The 22834-nt window shown below is 30.7% G+C and overlaps 1 protein-coding gene across 4 annotated transcripts in view; it reads right to left on the bottom strand.

The window, feature by feature from the left end:
- Mcm10 (minichromosome maintenance 10 homolog) overlaps positions 1–22834 on the bottom strand; it is a 43511-nt gene extending 20677 nt beyond the window's left edge. For 2 of the 4 annotated variants that reach the window (XM_076484715.1, XM_076484717.1), the window contains exons 1-10: positions 22694–22827; positions 19914–20021; positions 15885–16547; positions 15039–15138; positions 10504–10669; positions 9380–9541; positions 8340–8467; positions 3503–3583; positions 1709–1810; positions 659–838 (exon numbers count right to left, since the gene is read on the bottom strand). In XM_076484715.1, coding sequence (XP_076340830.1) covers positions 659–838; positions 1709–1810; positions 3503–3583; positions 8340–8467; positions 9380–9541; positions 10504–10669; positions 15039–15138; positions 15885–16547; positions 19914–19932 — 1601 coding nt within the window. In that variant the 5' untranslated portion in view covers positions 19933–20021; positions 22694–22827. Of the gene's footprint in view, positions 1–658; positions 839–1708; positions 1811–3502; positions 3584–8339; positions 8468–9379; positions 9542–10503; positions 10670–15038; positions 15139–15884; positions 16548–19913; positions 20022–22693 lie in introns of all 4 variants that reach the window. The other 2 variants (XM_076484716.1, XM_076484718.1) reach the window with 2 other exon arrangements.

Genomic DNA, 22834 nt, shown 5'->3' with positions numbered 1-22834 from the left:
CTACTTTCTAGCATAATAAGTCCATACACTTACTGCTGTCTCATGGGGGTAACTCTTTTCACTGAATAATCCAAAACGACTTGGCCAACAAGAGAAGCCATATAATAGTTCAAGTTAAAGCAGTCAACGTTTCTGTATTCATTATTATTTTTGAGTATGTGTCCTACTTTAAGTGATAGTTGATTAGCAGGAAATAGCACTATCCTAAAATAAATTACATTGGCTCGAGAGATTACAATATCATTGTGCTCAAGTTTTCAGTGTTTTAAAAGAAATTTCCCATTCAACCAAAGCTTGTCCTTGTCTAGTGTTAATAACTGTTTCATCAACTTTCAAAATGCAAGTCAAAATGATGCACAATAGCATTAAGTTAAGCACAATCTATTACAAATCTCCATATACTGTTATAAATACAACTTCTTTTGCACTTTAGTGTTTCAATTGATTTTGATTTTTCTGCATATACTGTCTATACTTTTAACATACAGTTGTTTAAGTCACTGGAATTTATGAATATCAATTGTTCTTTATCTTTTAAGGACTTTAAAAGCATACTTTTATCATGGTAACCTTACTTATTATTTTAAGAGCTTGAAGTTATAGATGTTACACATCACACCACAAGACTGAGAAGACAGAGAAGAAATAATTTACTTACAAAAATTTAGACTGATCAGCTATTTCATTAAGAAGTTGATTTTCATGTGAAGTGAGGTGAGAAAATTGATTTGCAGTTCTTTTTGGTTCTTTTTCAATTTCTTCTGCTTTGCGCTTTAGCTTGAGACTACTGAGTGTCAACTTGTCCTTACTGTTGCACTTCTGACTTGCTGCGGATGACCTATCATAAAAGTGTTGATAAATGTGGATTACTGAACATAAATTTTAAAAGGTTTTAGCTGTTCATTTTGGATAATTCAATAAGTTTCAGCTGTCAACAAAAGTGTAAAGATGAAATTTTACAAAATTTTTACATGAATCAAAAATAATTAACACACAGAAATGTGTGAAGCATATGGACCTAATAACTGGAAATTCAATTCTTGATCTTAAAGTAAGATGTTTATTTAAAATAAATTTAAGAACCTTTAGGAACAAAATGTAAACTTCCCTCTCAACTCTTTCAACACAGGGTTGGTCATATAGACCTCTTTGTACTCATTTAAAGTATTTCTAGATTTAATACTTATAACTTTCAATATAGAGTTTGTGTATCTTCACAAAATTTGGCAGTATTTCACTTACTACTAGAGAAAATTCAGGATTTTTTTAAATATTGCATCACAGAATTAAAAACTTAAAACTTATATATTAATAAAATTTATTTATTATTTCTCATCAATGATCTCAATACATAACCTGTCTGTACTTTATGCGACGAAATGGCTTATATACTTCATAAAATGTTGAAGTGTTTAGAAAGAACATTTACGTCACAGTCCTCCAGGCAGTGGCAAAGAATAGATGGCTGATTATATAGTGTTCTGTGAGACTGTCTAGAGGATTGTGACATATCGTTTCTAAACACTTCAACATCTTGGGAAGTGGATACAGCAAAGAGACTCTACAAAAAATAAAAAAGTTTGTGAATTCACAAGATACATTCTGAATTAATCAAACAGCTTCGCCTTTGCTTTTGAAACTTTGATGTGATGAAATGGTTTAAATCTGACTGTAATTCATAACCCAACCAACACATTAAAAAACTCACCTCCTTGCAGGTGGTGGGGTTGTATAAAATTGACCTCCATACATGATTCCACTATTTTGAAACACACGTTTGTTCAGTTTCTTAGGTTCTACTCCTGAATACCTGAAATTAAAAAAAATTCAAGCAAAAACATTTTAAAATGGAAAAATTATTTGAAAAATTACATGTGACATTAATAATTTGAAAACACATTTTAGCAGATATAGCTTTTTCAAAAAATTACTGAGAATAAACAAAACAAATATTTCAATGTTAATTTAAAGGATTATAATCTGCTGTAAGCTGATGATTTTACTTCTCTCACTGCCTGTTCCGTGGTTGGAATGGTTGGAAACAGTATGTCTTCAAATTCATAATGTTATAATCATGGGTTTGATTCCCCTTGGTGGACAGAGCAGATGGCCAAGGTGATTTTGCTATAAGAAAATACACATACACACACACTCTCACTGCCAACATTTACAGTAAAAATTTTCAAGGTGTTGTTGTCTGCTGCCTTTTATTCCAAAATAATATACAGTTAAAATAATACACTTAAATAGGTTCAAAACTGAGTTCAATACATCAATGCAATGCCCTCTTTGGTTTTTCCAAACGTTTTTATATGCACTTCACATCAAAAGCAATTTTTTCTTATATTTCAGCACTCACAAATTTTGGTACGGAACAAAAAAAAAACTCATTTTATTTATATTGTAATGACACTATGTAAGTTCTTTCCAGTGGTCTATTTAAGCACCAAAAACACATTTTCATTTGTACAAATTCAATACAACAGTTTTATAATTCATCATGATATATTTAAAAATAAAGAAATTCAATACAATAGATCTGACTTTCCTTCTATCCATGAACTTATAAATATTATAATTCTGAATGTTGTAAGTATTTTCACAAAATTTGCCAAGTTTTTCCAAATATTACAAGTTTGCTGTATTTAAAAGAATTTGCTTATTAATTTTAATACAGATTGGTCTGAGAGTTTACAAAGTCCAGTGAATCAGTCTGATCCAAAGGTGATTTTCATACTAATTCAGTTTTGTTTTGAGATAAAATTTCATGTTTAAACTTTGTTGCTATTTTTCATATTTTTTTTAACCTGAATGGTTATTTATACAACTGCATATTTCAGTATTTTAAAACATCCGTCTGAAACTCTAACACAGTGAAATTAAAAAGATCAGTGCAGAGTTTAAGAAACAAACTGTTGAATGTTTAATTACACTGTAAATTACAGTTTAAGAAAATTTATAGAAGAAATTTGCACTTCATACATTTTTAGTTTTGCAAAATTAAACTATTTGCAGTACTTTCTAAAGATCCCTACAAGAAAAGATAAAATTGGCAAAAGCTTACTATTCTAAAAAAATTTAATTTTGAACAAAGAATATTTCTGATTATTACCTCTGATAACTCAGAACAAGAAACTATTTGTAAAATAAGTGAAATATAAACCCTACGTCCATGGACAAGTGTCAAAGTGTGCATGTCTCTATCTTCTGCAGAGTGCCATTCAACATGTTACTCTCAGTATAACTTTATTACATGTAAAGCAACTTTACAAAAAGTGACTGCATGATTTCAAACATTGCTATATTTTTCACTAACAAAGTCAATTATACCACTGCATTTAAATATCAGCTCTTAGAATAAATCAATGTTTTAGTTTTTGACATTAAGAGTTGAAAACAATGACATCACCTTCATACTAAAATCAAGCAGAAACTTCACAATCTCCATTATGTTTATCAGCATGAATGATTAATCCAAAAATTTCAATTACATAACACTTACGAATTCTGGAGTTCAACCCTTTTTGAACTCAATTTTTTGTACTCAGTGTGGACATGATATTGGCAAAATTCACATTGTGCCCTGAAAAACAGAAAGTACATATCAGTTATCTCAACTTCATGAAAGTGTACCTCTGATAAGTAATTTTTTATTGTGCAATATATAAAATGGATGGGAAAAAGTGATTTCAAGTTGTAACTATCTGTTGTTTTATGCCACTAAAACTGTGGTAGAAAACAATATATATTAAGAAAACCCATTAAGGCCAAAAGTAGAGCATTTTCAAGAAAAACATTAAAAAACAAATTCTTGTCTAAAATTTCACCAGGTGCATGTTGATTCCAAATTTAACCTCTCTTTACTTACATTTCTTTTATTACAATAAACTAGCAGATGCACATGTGAAATGCAAGGTAGGAGGTTTTTAAAGTTAACAAATAATTTATGTAATTCATTTTCAGATTTTAGAGAGAATGATCATGGTTTTGCTTTATCAATGGCTACACTTTTACTGGTATTTAGGACTGTGCATGCAACTGAAACCTTTTTTTTTCTTTCAATTGTCTTTACTGTTCTTGATAAGCATATCTTGCATACTTTTTTATGTGAATGTATTCAAAAAAATAATGTCTTATAATAAAGGACACATTGTTGACGGGTATTGTGGTGAGATGTGTTAATTAATAAAAATTAAATTCCTGAAATGGTTAGTGAAAGTTCAAACCTTTTTTAATTATGAATATGAAGATTGAAAGTACTTAAGAATAAAGTTACTTATGTCTACTGGCCTTGGTGATTTAAATAACATTTTATTTTCTATTTCAGTTAGGTCTGTTTATTGTTTGTTTTTAATCAAAAAGTAATAAATAACATGACTTAAACAAATCTAACTTTATATAGGTAACTGTCTTTAAATTTTGTACAAGTAATGTGTGAAACAGAAACCTCTTAAATGATTGATGGGATTTGAAAACTAAATGCAATTGTAGAATTAATGTTTACCTCTAATAAAAAGAAAATCTTTCTGTTTTTGTCCTAAATACACCAGTAATGAATGAAAGTACTTAGATCGTATGTTTATCCTATGTAATAAAAGAAACTGAAAAAATTCCATCAGTGCTCCTAGTGACCACCCACACGGATTTATATTTAGCTATCATTTACCAAATCCAATTTCTTGTTAGAATATATTTTGACATAAGGAGTAATAAATCAGTTCTATTCATGATGGCACACTTATAGTAATAATTCACAATATTTGATGATGAATAAAATTATGGTTATATTCTCTAACCTATTTTATGATACAAAAAGGGTAAGAAGTGCAGAAGACCCTTTACTCCAACATGACTATCTTCACACAATTACCATTTTTACTGGACATATTTTTAACTACATGTGTACAAACTACGAAAGTTACTGAGCAGAGAAATTTGACACCTTATAATATCTGGTTCTTTACTAAAATCCTACTTTTATATGTAACAAAAGAGTCACTGATGATACTGCACAACAAGGAAACGTAAGACCAGTGTTTAAATATGAAATCGGGATAGGAGTAGTTGTATGTCATATAATTAGCTATGACTAAACTTACTTGTGCCAGCTATACTTTAAATTTCATTGGATCAGATGGATCATGACAGACATTTTAGAACATGCATTCTTTTAAGTTACATAGACAATAAAAACATAAAATTATGAAGGTGTTATCATTATGTTAAATTCCCATCCCTGCTATTGTTATAAAAGTTAACTCCAAGTATCAGTTAGTTTGAAAATAAAGTGATTACTTTATAAACTTATATGTGTATGTTAGTCAATACTTAGTTTCTTATTGGTAATTAATAACAAAATAAAGCCATATCTAAGCCTTTTCTGGTTTAATATATACACAGAATGTTCTTTAACTACAGTATCAATGTTTCACCTTCACACAGTTGTCTTCTGCTAGTTCTGCCAGAGATCAGCATGCCACTAGCTTTGTGAAAACTCCCGCTTAATATCATGTGAATTTTCACCACTGCATGATGGTATCATGTACACTGACTTACCCTTTGTACTTTCAATCAAGAATCTTTATTTGATGGAAAAAGTAAGAAATGTGCATCTGAAGGATGGGTGTGGAAGTGAGTATTTACTACAAATACATTTTCATATAATAAATATATTAAATTATGAAACAAATACTTGCCTCCACACAAAAAAAATCTAGATTTCTACATTGAGAAGGCAGAGGGACCAATGCATAGATTACTGAGATGAGCTCCCTTCTAAAGGAAACCCATGTGGTGTGATACCTAATGACAGGAGCTCCACAGAAAAGAGGCAAATAAGCCAGATCTGTATTGACTGGATGGGTGAAACTAGTACATGGTCGTCTAAGTACTTACACAAAAGATGTCAGACAGTCAGTATGAGTAGTGAGATTGGGGCTTATTCAGAACGTACGTTATTTACTCACAACCTCAACCATTAGACTTGATGGGTCAAGACTAGATGTGGAAGAAGGGCACTTGTGATGAGTATCTATGTTCACATCTTCTATCAGTCTCTTGAGGCCCCATACCAACATATACTATCAGTCTCTTGGGGCCCCATACCAGCTATGGAAGGAGGACAATGTATGAATGTGTTTCAATACAGATACTTATATATACCTATACCCAACAAACCTCCAAGCCCCTTGCCAGCTGTGGGAGTAGGGTATATGAGAGATACATCACTGGTATGTATAGCGTGTTCAATTCAACTCTACTACCAGTCTCTTGGGGCCCCAAACAAGTTACAGGAGCAGAACAATGTAGGAATTTGTTTCAATGCAAATACTTATATACACCTCCACTCAATTAGTCTCTATGGGCTCCTTGACAGCTGTCTGAAATGTAGTAGGGAGCAATAATAGTGCTCATCTCAACTATACTGAACAGACACTGTCTACTGGAAGAGGACTTGAAAAATATACATATTGAATGGATCGGCACAATAAACTGTATCACTGTCCATATGTAGTTTGTTGTGTGTAATATGCCACAGATACATATGAGGGGTGTCCCACACTTCCATCTCAGTGTCATCACAGTAATGGGGCCCCCTTGTTCTTGCCCTAGTGGATATAACAGTGACCTGTATAAGCTGAAAACCAACAGAAGATACAGAGAAGGAGATGAATGTGTGAAGAGATTCAAATGCCTATTTCAAAAAAGCTTGACCAACAGCCAGTATATATATAAAAAAAAAAAAAAAAAAAAAAAATGGAAGAGAATAAAAAGGATGATGAATAGAATTTGAGCACCAACACCTCAAGACAAACATATCAAAGGATGAGTTGATATGCCCATCCTAGAAAAGGAAAAGAAGAATGTTCATAAAAAACAGAAGTTCCAGGATATGGAAAGAAGAAAAAATAGGAACCCTTAAAGTTAGAGGTCTGTGATAAGGCACACAGAACTATTCAACAGAAAACAAGCCAGGTCTGGATGGCCCAAAAGGTTTAGTGTGTAAATCTGAAGTCCAGAAGGATGAGATGGATAATGGAGTAGGTAAGAAAGGAAGCCTGGAGTAAAGAAGGGTGGCAAAGTGTCCAACTAAGAGTGAACCCCATGGAAGATATGGGGGTGCAGAAATTTCTTCATTAACAAAATAAGGACTGGCTGAAAAAGTAGCTTACAAGGAAGCTCTCTGCAAAAAATGTAAACATATGAAAAAAAAACCCCATGGAGTAGGAACCAAAATTATGGTTAGAGCAAGGAAAGACCATGGAAAAGATTGAGTGAAGCATGATCAAGTGAGCAACCAGTAAAAACCAAAATGGGAGCACACCCAACAAACAGAGAGAAGATTAGTATGTTGATGGTGAGAGTGGACACCAGACCAACATAGAAATGTCAGAAAAAATACTTCAAACTGAGAGAAAAGCATTAAAAATGGGAGCAGACCTGGCTTAAGATGTCGAAAGTAGGATGGGCATAGCCCAGTCACTCTGACAACATAGAAGAAAGGCTCACGACAAGAATACCCAAAGTCTGTAGGAGATGCATGAGGACATGCTCCAAAAGTAGGAGGGGTTTAGAGAAGCCACAGTTTCAAAAAGAGAACTTCTCATGGAGGGAGTGAACAAGAAAATAAATCATAGTTTGCAGGCAAAGAAGATAACTTGAACTTGATTAAAACAAAAGAAGAAAATGTCCAAGCATACCCAACACTGAGTGGGTGTGAAAAAGGACCCAGATCTCAAAACAAGACTTCCTCCTCCAACCAGCAGTTAACATAAAATGATTAAAGTTAAAAAAAAAACAAACTCAGAATAGTTTAACAGTCAAAGAAAAGAACACAAGCCAGGCAGTGAATATGGCAAGTAAAGGCCTACATGAAAATAACAAATACAAGAGGGGTCAAAACAAACGAAAAAGCAAGGAATGGAAACAGGGGAAAAAAGGGATGGACAGGACAGAGAAAGGAAGAAAGTATGTAGAAATATGTCTGAAATGGTGTCCATGGCTGACCACAGACCTGATGAAAAAGACTAAGTGGAATCATAGTTCAAACGTTTTTTTTTTAACACTCCAAACAAAAACTGGATTTTGTTCTGTTATCACATTTCATAAGTAATGTTTAATTTCTCATTTTACTACATAAAACGTAACTGCTTCTCTATGTCAAAGTACATCAACACCTTAGTTGTCACTTTTACATGAAAAAAAATGTATCAATCTTGCCATCTTTTAATTGGATCTGTTGTAAAAATGACTATTATTCAGTTTTATAGAAGTGGAAACCATGTAACTTTCAAAACTGTTTGAACCATTAAATCATTGTAAAATTACATGATACTTGCATGTTAACAAAAGCTGAACAGGCATGCCCATCCTTTCGTTTCCCTTTGCAGTAACCAAAATCTTTAGAACTTCCCATGATCATTAACTTTCCTGGATGATCCACTGTCAAGCTCAAGTTATCAAATTTCTGTAAATAAATCAAACAAAACCAAAAAATCTGAGTAACTCTGTTATACAGCATTGCAAATAAACCTGGGAACAAGTACTTTTCATGAATTGTGAAAAAAAAAGCTCAGACTATTACTGATAGTTTAGAAACACCTGCTAAGCTCTTTATTTTTCAAATAGTATAATATAAGTACAAAAGAGTCATCATGACTCAAGATGAGTCTAACAGTTTTAAAACAGTACATTTCACTCTAGAATTCATTACAACAGCAGCAAGTTCAAGTTCACAAAAAGCTGAAAAGAATCAAATGACAAAACTTCATCTTTACCAAAAACCTTGGAAATGATTCCTATCTTGGAGAATGTATTTATAAAATGAACCTATCATTTACTATACTGTAGTTGAACTTTAGCTGATCTTTTTCTTCTACAAAAACAGGTTACTCAGAACTATTAGAACTATTTTGACACTGGCCAGAAGCAATATCAAACTACAAAGGAAAAACAAAAACTTAAAAGCATTTATGAGGTAGAAAATATTTTCTAAAATGTATCATAAATAAGAAATATTTTTATTCCACACACACACACATACTTTCATCTATTGTAACTTTTCAGTTTCTCACATATTATTGAGTTCAGTACTGAAAAAGTTTTAGGTATTTTCTCTTACTAACTATGCAAACAAAATTATATTTATTTTCCTCCATAATAAAAATCTGGTGTTTAAAAATTAATTAGCCACCAGATTTACATTATGATAACAATTCATTCTGGCAAATTACAAATGTTCTTGTTTACCCCAAACTATGACTATTTGCTACCAGAAGACAATGTAATTTTTCAGAAGGTAACAGTTATAGATAGCAACTATTAAGATAAAAACCTCACACTAAAAAACAACAACAAAGGATTATACAAGACCTCTTACTGAATTTTCTTGTTTGGGCATTATTGAAGCATTTAAAATTCCAACAACAGTGCCGATGCTTGCTTTCCAATGCTGCTGATAAACTTCTCCAAACAAAAATAGACTTATAATACTACTGCAGTCTCGAAGGTCACTCATTTTCCAAACTGAAAATGTTTTTCCCTGTAGTTTCAATAACAAGAACCACGATGTTTATTTTAAAAAATTCACTGTATTGCCAAAAATACTCATCTTTAAAAACACTCCATAGATATTAAGTTATTATGCAATAATATTTCTAATTATCTTAATATAAATATACAATCATATCAACTTGTAATTCCTATTGAAAACATATAATGAATACAGTCTTCATGTATTTCTGAACCTTCACATGGCTGATGCAACCAGAGGGAAATGATTTTTGACATTGTGTAACTAGCACAAGAATAAGGTCAACATTCTCCAAAGTTGGTAATATACATGCTACACATTGACATATGCAGCAAAATGTGTGAAAAATTTCTTAACATGAATTGTTTACATCTCTATAATAATAATAATAATAACAAAATAAACACATTACAAGTGTCTAAGTATCTTCAACAGTCACATCATCTTATAATCTTCATCTCTCAAACCCTAAGCAATATGTACTTATCAAATTCTCTATTTTAGACATATGTGTTAAAACACATTAAAGTAAGTTTACTCAAGTGTCAAGACTTTTGTGGGGATATACAATATAACTGACTGAAAATATCACATTTTCCCCAAAGATAAAATAATTTAAGTTTTGGATCACTCACAATTTTAACTTCAACAATAGCACAGTCATCTCATGAGGGCAAATGATGTAAAATCATGGGACTTGAAAAGGTAAGTGAATTAATACTTGGGACATGAAAATGATTATGGCAAGTAGGTATAAACATGTTTCTTAATAGTCAGCTCTCACTCTGTCATATTGCATTCATATTATCAGTTGCCAAAATGTTTCCTTTATTGCACCTTTCTGGATTATAATATGAGTTGAACCTTATACTTTAATATTATACAGCAGAGCTGTTTTTAAATTTTTAATTTTATTTAAAGATTTACTTTTTAAATTTAGCATTTAAAACTGAACCACTATCTGATCTTACTGTTTTTGATGATGTTTTACTATCTGTCTTATGTGTGATGACTCCTACTGTTACCCAGTCTCCTTCAATATCTCCTCCTCTCATACAGTTCCGAATAAGAGACATTCGCACCATCCTGCGACCTTCCATTCTAGCCTTCATGATGGCAGAAGATACTAAAGGTTTGCTTAAATATAATAATAAATTTCACTTGAAAACGTTTAATAATTATGAGAATTAACTATATAGAGTTAAACATTCTATATAATTCATTACTTGAGGAAAATGTTATAAGTAAAATATAAGATCTGATAAAATAACCTTTATACCAGTTATTTTTACTGTGGTAACATTAAAAGTTTGAATCTCTCATTGATATCTCACTACTATACAGTTCCAAAAAATAGTACAGTCCTCAATAATAACTGAGGGTAGACAAACTGCAAATTTCTAATAGTACAGGGTGGAAAATGGAGTTTTTAATCCTCTGTGCTTCATATCACATGATCTTCTGTGATCTTCACATGATTTAAAAAAGTGTGTGAACATTTTTTTAAAAATTGAATCTTCACTGATAATGAAATAAATGCACTGTAATGTTAATTTTATCAACAATCCAAGCAAACTGCCAACCTGCCAATTTCCCTTACATTCAATGGAAATGCTTCTAATTTGAGTTTTAAATAGGCCAAGGATAGTACACTGCTTTATGACACAGCTCTCAACAGGTCACAGAGTACTATCATTAAATGGTCCAGCCCACACTTGCTTGACATGTAACGACTAATGTGAGCAATTAGTTACTAGGGAAGCAAGGTGGCCATGATTTCTCTCAAGCAAGCAAAAATGGAAAATTTCTCTGCCTTGTTGGCCAAAATTTAATAATCATACAGCGCTGAATCAGTATCATACAGGGTGAAAGAGTACCTTAAAATAAACAATCATACATGTATGATTATTCGAAACTCTATAGTATTTCTCTACATTTAGAAGTAAATTAGAACCTATGTAGTGTTTCAGTTAAACTGATTCATGAATTAAACACTTTTTTCCCTTCTTTCTTTTCACTGAACATCTCAAATTTTCTCTTTTTCTTTCATCTATCTTTCCTTCTGTGAATGTTCTGGGGAAGAACAATTAAAATGTAAAGGTGTTGATATCATACTGCAAAAAAGGTACAAACCACAAATGGATGATGAATCATTCAGATCATTAAACCCTATGTAGTTCTTCACAGAAACAATACTAAAGAAAACACAAATACTATATTTTTCCAATGATTATACTGTGTTTGAAGAGTGATTGATAACTAAAGTAAATGACTAGTAATTGGATGACCCATGCCCACATCCCTGAAGGGATGCATTTGTGAAAATGTGTAAATTTGGGCAAAGAGGAGGAAGTAAAACACCCATCAACATGCAAGTCCTGTTAAAAAAAATTCTCAGGATCTCAGTCTATCACCTCAGAAAGGAGACTGATGGTTGATAAATAATGCAAAAGTAAAGTAACAGTAGTACAAAGGTGGGAAAACTAGGCACAGGTAAAATGCACAGAAAAATCAGAACCTCCCCCACACACGGGTAAAATTGACCCAAAATGCTTAGTCAAGAAACGGACAGTCAGTTTCATGGTAAACAAAGCAAAATTATCTGTAATCCATAAATGGTGAGGTATGCTGGAAATCTCAACCAATTGTGAAGTAAGTTGCTCAGCATGAACCCAAATATCCAGGGAAGGTGGGAAAACTAAATATGTAAAAGAAGAACTATCACACAACAAAGAAGACAGGGAATCATAGGAAATTGGGAAAATGGATAAAAATATCACACACCTAAAAAATCAAGTTTAAAAGTACTGTATTAGGCCTAGCTGATTCTGCAGGTTGGGCATTGCAAGACGTGGCAAAATCTGGTGATGGAAGAAGGCTATCCACAGCCCAAACAGGTTTGGCTTGTTCAGGAAGAATTGAAGCACGTTTAAAAGAAGGTGGTTGATCCCTATAACACACAATTTCTTGGTAGATAATCACTGATAAATCCAATGACAGGTCTCCCACACCTGCATCCTGTGAAATAGTGCTTTAGGATGTGTCAACGTGTCTCAAGACCACTGGTATGGGTATTAAAACTTTTAAAAATAAAGTAGAGAAGGTTTCAACTTTCTCAGATCATCTTCAGGTAAACAAAGAGAGTTTACAACTTACCGTTGCCAGGCACATCTTAGGGACAAGAGTAAATATGTACAGGATTGTAAGGGGCTTTGCAGTAATGTTAGGTTATTAATTAGTATAGGTATAAAGGAACACCTTCTGAAGGAGTTGTTTTTTTTTGTTATTTGAAGTAGGTTTCAGGTCATCACAAATTACTTTAGGATGTATGATACTCAAAGTGGTAACATGAACTTCAGAATTCATATCAGAAATATGAATCACACAAATATTTTCCATAGACAAATGTAAATGTGAGAAGAAAAAAAAAAGGAAACTTACGTTAAAGCTATCTTCAACATAACAAAAAAGAAAAATTAATTAAGAAATCCCACTTTGGAATTCAACCTATTAAATTTAAATGTATGAAGCACACAAAAAGCACCAAAAGTAAAAAATTCTCTGAACACAAGTACTGCCAAACAAGGATAAGTAAAACTGAAAAGAAGGAGTCTCTTTCTTATTGGTAGGGATTGTCACATGATGATTTATAAGAAATACTTTGGAATCAGTCAATTCCAATGAAGGAGACTAAATGTTTGTAGCATGCACAAAAATATTTTTGAGTACAGAGGGCAGCACTGCACAAGAATAGCAATAGGTAATGTACTTTATTGGAAACTTGTTGATTTCAGAGATTTAAGTTAAATTTAATCTCTAAGTTTTCTTCTTCTGGTCTTTGTCTAAAATTACAAAGTAACATTCACTTAGGCATTATTAAACTAAATATGTTATGATTAGTCAGTAAGAAGGTTCCATTACAACTATACTAAAGCATTTAATGACAAGGAAATTAGCTTTTATCATTCCTGATAAATTATCTGAATGTATCCTGGTTACTTTCAGGTTAAACTGGAGATCTATAATATACAAATTCAAGGAACCAAAAAATAATTTTAAAGTACAGGATTCCGTGATGATGAGAAAACCCACATGTAGAGAAAAATATACATATAAAAACAGCTAGTATGGGTTAAGAAAATTTTTTAAGTAGAGGAGCAAACAACATTTTGACTTTCCTCGGTCATTGTCAGGTTCACAAAGGATTAGTACAGGAGTATTAGAGCATTATTTAGGAATGAGTTATTATATGAGTAAGAAGCCAAAAAAATATAGAACTTTGTTAAAACTTCACTTGAAAAAGTACCACTGATAACAGAAAGAGCAGTGAAATATGAAGATCTTTTGATATAAATTATAGAGGATGATAATATATGTCTGTAGTTTTTTAAGATAGAAAGATGAGTAGTAAATCTACAAGTGCCATTTCAAAAAGTTGAAACTTTTTAATTAAAAATTCCAATTCTAATAGTTATAAGCTTGTCTCTCCATTTGAAATATTATTTGCAGGAAGATGTGAAAATCAGAGGTGGATATTGTCTGTATCACACCTTGCTATTTTCTTGATGTATGGAATTAAACACAAGAAAATATTTCTTGTAATTCATTGTTTCTCAGAATGGCTGGTATGGGTATTAACACTTTCATTGATAAGCAAAGAACAACGTTTCAACTTTCCTAGGTCATCTTAAGTACATTTTTTTTAGGTTAGTTCTCCACTTGTTGAACAACAGATAAAATTTGCTTCTTTTAAGTAAAATCTATAAATTAGTGTTTAATCAATCTACTTTGAGAGAAAGCAACAAGACTAAACATCAGCTAAGGGAAAAAGGATTGTCTACACATCCACAGTGAGCCCAGACACCAACTTCCATTAAATGTTTTTTTAAAAATAGGTTCTGCTAATTCAAAACATCTACAGATGCATTATTACACACTAAAGAAAAATCACAGTCTAGCTTTCTCATTCACAAAAACTTTTGAACATTCAATATGTGAATTATTGTAATTATAGAAAAATAATTTATCCAATACTTGTTAGTCCCATCTGTGAACACTAAACTGGTTCCTAGAATCTTATTGACTGTTTTCAAAAGTCAAAGGCATTTAACCACTTCTGATTATGATCATATACTTACCATTGCTCTCACATTCTCTAAGATCTAAACATATAAAAATGGCACAGAAAATTTTTCAGATGATTTGTTTGTTTTGAATAAATAGTTTTGCACAAAGCTACTCAAGGGTTATCTGTGCTAGCTGTCCCTATTTTAGCATCATAAGACTAGAGAGAAGGCAGCTAGTCATTACCACTCAGTAACTTAAAATGATTTTTAATAACATACTATTATGCATTGCTGAAAAAAATGTAATCACTGTGAGTAATGAACAAAACAGCCCTGTAGAGTAAATCTGATATATCTACAAACATAAATTTGACAAATTTTTTATACTATTAATGTAAATTTTTATTACTAAGAAAGCAATAAAAAATTATTAAACTTACATAATTCGAATCCCAGAGTAAGGATCAGTTTCGATGTTTTCTTCTGGTGACTTTCCACTCTTTGGTGAAGTTGAAGAATGGAAACTGGACATTTTAGTCCCTATAAAACAAAGTTTTAAATTAATTTTTTTTTCATACAAATAAAATTAACTTCATAGTTTTCCAAAATGTGCATGGGTGGTTTCCTTGTGTTCTCATAAATGTTTACTGTAAATACTTATTTTACTTTTTATAGAATTAGTTAATTACATTTATTATTTACTATATTTATTTCCACAATAAGATATATAAAATTTTAGTATAAAAAAATATAGGACTAAAGTAACATAACAGATAACCTTCTGCACGTTAAAGACTGTATTTACTTCTGATTAAACCTAAAAAATTACAATATCCAACTGTCTTCCTGTTTTGTTTTCTACGTTTTTTTTAACAGTTGGACTTGGAAATAAGATGTTTATAATGGCAGCAAAACAAAAATGCAGCCTAAAAAACATGTAAACATTTATAAAGAGTTTGCAAAATATCAAAACACTAAAATTAAGAAAGAAATTAGTTTTAAGAATTACTGTTATAATTTATAGCAGACATAAAATATATTTATTACCAACATTAAGGCTAGAAGAAACATGGAATAACAATATTTCAACAAGTTACCTATACATAAACTTGAGAAAATTTGAGCACTTTACAAGGGAATGTGAAATACCAATGCTTGAAAACATGTCAAGCACACAAAAAGAAAAGCATCTTATAAGACGGTTAACACAAAACCCAACTAAACCTAAAAAAATAAAAAACTACGTTAATTTAAACCCATTTTTCTTTTCTTTAAATCAAACTTACAAGAGGTTTTCTGTGATGCCTGATTCTTCTGTCTTGGCAGATGAGCTATTCTTCTTTTAATCAGTTGGCCCATTTCTGTTAGTTGTTTAACTTCTGTAGGATAACGGTTACTTTCATCATCAGAGCTGTCTGTATCACCCGTGTGAACTTCACTACTACTTCTTTCAGATTCTGCCATGGACATTTTATTAGATTTTACAATTGTTGAAGTAATACCATTTGTTGAGGAAGATTGCACATGATGATGAGGATCAAATATGTTTTGTGAAATGTCCTTTATTATATTTGAATGAATGTTATTTTGTTTGGAAGTTGTTTTTTTATTCTGCACAATGTTTCTTGTTGATGAAGTTAGTGATGTATCAACAATAGAACTTTGTGAAGTGGTACCAACTGTCGCCTCTTCCTTCATCTTCTTTTGGGTTAATTCAGCTTCAAGAAGTTGCATTTTCTCCTTCATCTTTCTTAATTCCTCTTCAAGTTCATTATAATTTTTATTGTCTTGATTGTCTTGTTCTGCTTCCAACCTACTACAGATATTATCAGTCTGTTCTCCTGAAATAAGGACATCTTCCTTACACGAAGAACTGTTTCTCATCATTTTTTCACTCTGTTCTTCTGACTCTGCATTCAAGAGTTCCACTAGTTCTTCTAAATCTAAACCTGTTCAGCACAAAAATACAATACAATGAGGAAATGTATGTGTATGTTGAGAAATACAGAAATTTGTCATGTATCCTCTCAGTATTTCTCTTCTTTTTACTTTTCATGACGTGCATACATGAAAATAACTTCAATTCATTCTTTAATGACTAATTCAAGCACAAATTTAAATGTTTAATGTTTAAAATCAAATTACCTTGCTTTGAAGAAATAAACATATAAAAAGGAGTGTTTAATTCACTAATAACAATTTTTTAGAGAATTCCAACACATGTACTAGCAAATTAAATGATAGGTCTGTATGATAATAAACATATTTATAATCAAAGATATCTGCATAACCATGAAAGATACCTTACACCTAAAAAAGTTTCTTCATAATATAAAAGTGCATATTCGATCCACAGCATGTGACTTCTTTTTCAAACAGACATATTTATAAGTTATATGCATTACCAAGTTGCATTAATTTTTTGAACTTGTTTTCCTTTTAATTAATAGATTATTCTTGGCTTAAACATATCTTCATTTGGATTGACTAATAATGAGATAATCAATCTTCAAATCATTTGGTATTTCCTCAAAATCAAAAGAAATTAAAAAACATTACATTTAAAACTTTTCTTTAGTATTCTATAAATCATAAACACATGGGACATTTATATTAGCAAGATTTTCACATTTTTAAAAACTTAACAAATTTACAAGATGTAGCAAACTTCATAGGCAAATTCTACACATCCTGTTTAACAGTAAAATTATTATATTTTTAATATAGAATTTATTCACAAACTTTACCATGAGTCTATGAACAATAAAACTTGTAATGTTCTTATTTTTCAGAGATGTTGCATGTATTCCCTAACTTTCATTTTTAAAATGTTCATTCAAACATAAACCTACTTGGACAACTGACTGAAGTCAATATTTTAATCCTTCTTCTGAAATCAAATCACAAAATCTTTAAAGGACTTGAGAGAATACTAACCAAAACCAAGTATCAAGGTTAAGTTACAAGCAACATAGCAGTGAAATACATAGGTTAAAAACAAACAAACTGGCACTAACTTTAGGTAAATGAAATCAACAGAAATAAAATAGATGTTTCCATTTTGTTTAGATATGGGACTGTCATGTAGAAAAAAAATTAATGTAATTATAAAGTCATTTTAGCATTTTTGACTATTAATTGTAAGAGCTTTTCATATAGATTATAATTCTATTTGAATATTTTGATGTGTATACAACTGTGTTTCAAAAAGCAAAACAAAAATGGACTCTACTGCCAAAAAAATAAAAACATCCTGGAATTTTCTCATCACTTACCATACCACCAAGTACACAGTATTCAGTTTCAAACTAGTTTTTCACAGAACAACTTCATACAATGCTGCATGACTTTACAATGTATATGCTCCACAACATGAATATTTTCACAACCTACATTTCTTAAACCACATCTCACACTGTAAAAGTTTGATCTACAAAGCCATATAATTAGTTTGACTTTAAGATAAGGTTTTTGTTAGGAATAATGTAGATAATTAACATAAAAACTTGATTCATTAACCCTACAAAGATTCAATGAACAGGCTTTCTTCTATCACTGCTTGCTAGTTTCTTCTTTATTGTACAAAGACATTCATTTATACAAGATCTGACACAACAAATTAATTACTAAGAATAAATCTTATAACTCTGGAAAAAGAGAATAGAAACTGAAAACAATAATTGTTGGAGAAATGCAGTGAAAGGTAATTATTGAAACAGGCAGTTTTATAGCTAGTTATGCAAGGCTAGTAGAGTTCTTTAAAAGTCTTTTTGAAGCTTTTGTTGTTAATTGTAATAATAACCACATTAATGTGTATTTTAATTGTTTAGCTTCATTATTTACAAAATTCATGATATTCCTAAGGTTCTAATCCTGGAACTCTATGTCCAATTGAAGTCATGTAATAAATTATAGTCTGAAGTGTTACTTTTTTGTAGCTTGTGTAGTCAAGGAACCTGTGTGTTGTTTCATGATAGTTGCATTGCTTCCTGTTTGTATTTTATTTGGAGGATACCATGTGAATGTCAGATGAAGCAAAAATATTTTCTGTATTTTGATACTCCCTTTTACTAATCTGTCAGTTACAGAATGTTTTCAAAATATGCAATCTTATGTGCTTTTGAGATTTATGATGATCTTGAAGAGCAAAATTTTCCATTTTGAGAGAATCAAGATTTGACAGTGAAGTTGTATTTGTGTTTGTCTTTCACTCAAGCCTTCTGCTGGTCAGTTAATGGTTTTCAATCTTTACGCTTATTTTTATTTTTCTTTAACTTTATCTTCTGTATTCTCAAGATGGCTGGTATAGATATTAGCATTTTGACTAAAATAAAGTATAAAAAAACATTTCAACCTTCTTAGGTCATCTTGTGAACTTTATTATGTTCTGTACTTTATTTTAATTAAGGTTTTAATACCCTTACCAGCCTTCTTGAGAATACATTTTTACTTCAAGTGGATTTCTCATCATCATGAATGTTTTCTTCTGATCCTGAAAGCCACATAACAGAATTATATGTAAAATAAACAGTGTTCATTTGTGTTTATCAAACTTTTTTCTTTTCTTCACTAATTCTCACATTATCATTCTTTCCAGCCAAATCTTCAAACATCTTGTTATACAGGGAGTTTTAAATATGTGTGATATTATTTCTTTAAGCCAGTAACACTACAGTGTTAATGTATTACAACATTTGGTTGCATGACCACAATTCAAACTTGGGTTACTGCTGCCACAGTACAATGCTCTAACCACTAGACTGTGAGCAAAAGATAAAATAGAAAACCTCTTGAACAATAGCAGTGGATCATCAAACAGGTTCAAACTGCAAGTAATAAGCTCTTCTTCCTCCTCACTGCCAAATGAAATCCCCTTTCAGAGTACGGTAACCAACAGTACAACCATGCATATGCAGCTAACTCTAACACATTAAAAACCACAGGTCAACAACATAAATACCCCACCTAGTAACATTATTGCAGCAATACTAATATACATACATAACCCAAATTCAAAAACTAAACCAAACATATAACCCATAATTTGAGCCACCATCTATGAGGGATTCAAAGACTATAAACATGGTACTTTAAGTGACAAACTTTTGATTTAGAATAGTTTGAGCTCAAGTCTCAAGTAGATAACTTTTAAATGTCCACATTTGTAAAGGGTTAATAGTTTGGAGTATTTTAAGATTTTGTTGGATAACTATATAATTGGAAAAGGTTAAATTCAGCTAGGTTTGACTCAAAAGATCTGAAATGGGTTTCATAAATCATATCTGTCAACTTTATTGTGTATCTTATGAGCTTACCATCATTAGCAAGATCCATTTTCACCTTATACTTGTGTGTGCTGAGCCCTTACTGTTGTTCACTGGTTGGAAATCACCAGTTTCTTATAGACAGAAAAAGTGTTGTTGCTGAAATACAGAAAATTACAATGTAATTTTCAATATATTGACAAAAATTTTATAGCTTTCAAGGAAGAAGATTCTACAGTGTGCTGAGTAAAACACAAAACCCAAAGATGTTTCACTTACTTTAATCCATTAACCTACATAAAAGCCAGCATGTGTCATGTCACAGCCTTATGTCAAAATGCATTTATCAAAATATAATAGTTCAACTGTTGTCTGCCCATTACAAATTTAATGACAGGGGTGCAAGGATGCTGTGACACCTTCTAAGTGTAGAGAGTGTTGTATAATCAGCCTAAAGAAGACAGTGTGAGATCATCTAGCCTGAAGCCAAGCCCATAAAATTTATTATGAAAGTAAAATGATCAATTCAGTTTTAAACTCAAATAATTTCTGAATTAAGCTATTTTTTTATATCAATAATGTCATTAATATGAAAAACACAACTCTTTAATCAATAGAGCCTCTAAGTTAAGAAATCAACAAAAACATTTTCCAATTTTGTTGTCTACACATTTCATTTTATACTTTCATTGACTATAGACTAACAATATTAAGCTATACTTTTATTGGTAAGCAAGATGAAATAAAAAAACCATTGTTGGAACATAACATCACCAAAACACACTGGCTTTTCTACATATTAGAAGTTGTTAATCTAACTGATTATGGAATATGCTACAAATTTATTTCATGAATGATCTTAACTTTGAATGGCTCACAAAGAAATTTACCAACATCTGGCTGAATCAACTTCACTTTTTTGCCTCTTCGTTGGTCAAGCTTGATTTTAGAAAATTATTTTCAACATGAAAAGTGAGGTTATAATATACTGGGGGGGGGGGGCAGTAGTACTTGCCCTGTGACTTTTGACAAATTATATTCTAGTGATTAAAATAAATCAGACTAATTGTACAAATACTAATAAAGCAAAACAACATGCCCTGCTATTAATGTTCAAGAGAGTAATAATAAAAATAAATTGTTTTTCATACAAAAAAAAATTAAGTTTGACAATATGTCAGAATAAATCAATTTCAGTTGTTAAGCTATAATAAAAACACCTTGTGTGGATATTTATGCCAAGTATCTAAAGAAGCAAAAAATGTCACCACACATTCCTTTAAATATATTACATGAATGGCTGCTTGTCATACAGTCAACTTTCTTGAAGCTAAATTATGAATATGTTATAAAATAACCTCAGAATAAACATATCAAAAAATTTAACAAAAAAATTCAAGTTTAATTTGTGTAAACTTTAATGAGGCATATTTTTGTAATTAATTATTATAGCAGCTTGAACAAAATAACATAAATCTGAATTAATTTATTTCTAAAAAACTTAATGTAAACTATAATCTCAAATTCAATAGATGAAAAGTTAAATAACAATTTTTAATCTGTTTTTGGACATTTTCTCAAGACTAGTCATTTTGAACTAATAGACTAAAGGAAAAACAGCTACTCAACAGTACCAACTGTAACCTTTTGTCAGACTATTACCACTATAACCAACTCACAACCATGACTGAACACAACTTTATAGTTTTATTTTGAGGGAAATTAATGGGACTACACATCTACCATTGACAACAATCAGCCCATTACTAAAAACTATAAAAGAAATTATTCACATTAGAGTTATGACAAATTAATTTCTACTATTTAAAACAGAAACAACTAAAATTAATAATCACAGTAATGCATAATAAACACACATAATAAATTTTTGCTCATATTCAGTAACTATATTTATAATTGTACCAAATGCTAGAAAATTTTGTTGAAGAAAACAGATATTGTATGTACCTCAACTATGATCATGGCCAATTAAGCTTATGTTGAATATTACATTAAAAACATAATTAATATTAATTTTCAATCATAGTAAGCTATGTACATAATATGTACCTAAACTAACTAAAACAATACGAAAAATCAACATACCAATCAGTATAGCTCAATAAATATAACTTTCTTACATTTCTACTTACGAACATTAAAATACAGTTTCATTAGTTGGGTGTTCTTACTGTTCATGTTAATAATATTTTCAGACATAATTTCAATAATATCTCACATTTACAAGGTTCAGACAGCTTAGGTCATCCTACATACACAACACTCACAATGTAAAACGATTTCTAAAATAAAAATATAGTAATAAAAAAAAGTTAAAAGATAATGTTCAATATACTAAAAAAAAAAACATAACTAATATTGTTAATGAAAGTACAATAAATAAAATATGATACACTTAACTTTGTGAATATATAACATAAACCGTTAACTAAACCTGAATAATTACCATCATTTATTTATTAAAACTTTAATTTCATTTCAAGAACTTACATTAAGTTAAAATTATAAATGAAAAACATTTTATAAAACATGACCCAAACTTGAGGCTCGAGATTTACTTTTGTTTTGAATTTTAAGTTTTGTAATTGTTTTATAATAAGGTAAACCCAATAAGTGAAATCAATAAACTACAATTTAAATTTTAAATTTTTGAAGTCTGAATTTTGGGTAATCAGTAATTTAATCAGTAAAAGTATAACTAATGCAAATATATTACTTAGTAGCAGTTTACACTGAAGAAAGACCAAACAATTAAATACCGCTCAAGAGAACAAACTAAATGACATATATATACACACAGTTTTACTTACGCTTTATCTTTTCAAAAACTCAAATTTCAAAGCTTTAAGTTTAACAACACAAACAACTTACAAATGATAACCTCAATTTCAATACATTACAAAGTGAAGCACCACACAATATTTTTCTTTCCCGCCACTACGACGTTCCGC

The sequence above is a fragment of the Tachypleus tridentatus genome, chromosome 13 (genome assembly GCF_004210375.1).
Source record: "Tachypleus tridentatus isolate NWPU-2018 chromosome 13, ASM421037v1, whole genome shotgun sequence".
Taxonomy (NCBI): Eukaryota; Metazoa; Arthropoda; class Merostomata; order Xiphosura; family Limulidae; genus Tachypleus; species Tachypleus tridentatus.
This window is presented reverse-complemented; position numbering and strand designations above follow the sequence as displayed.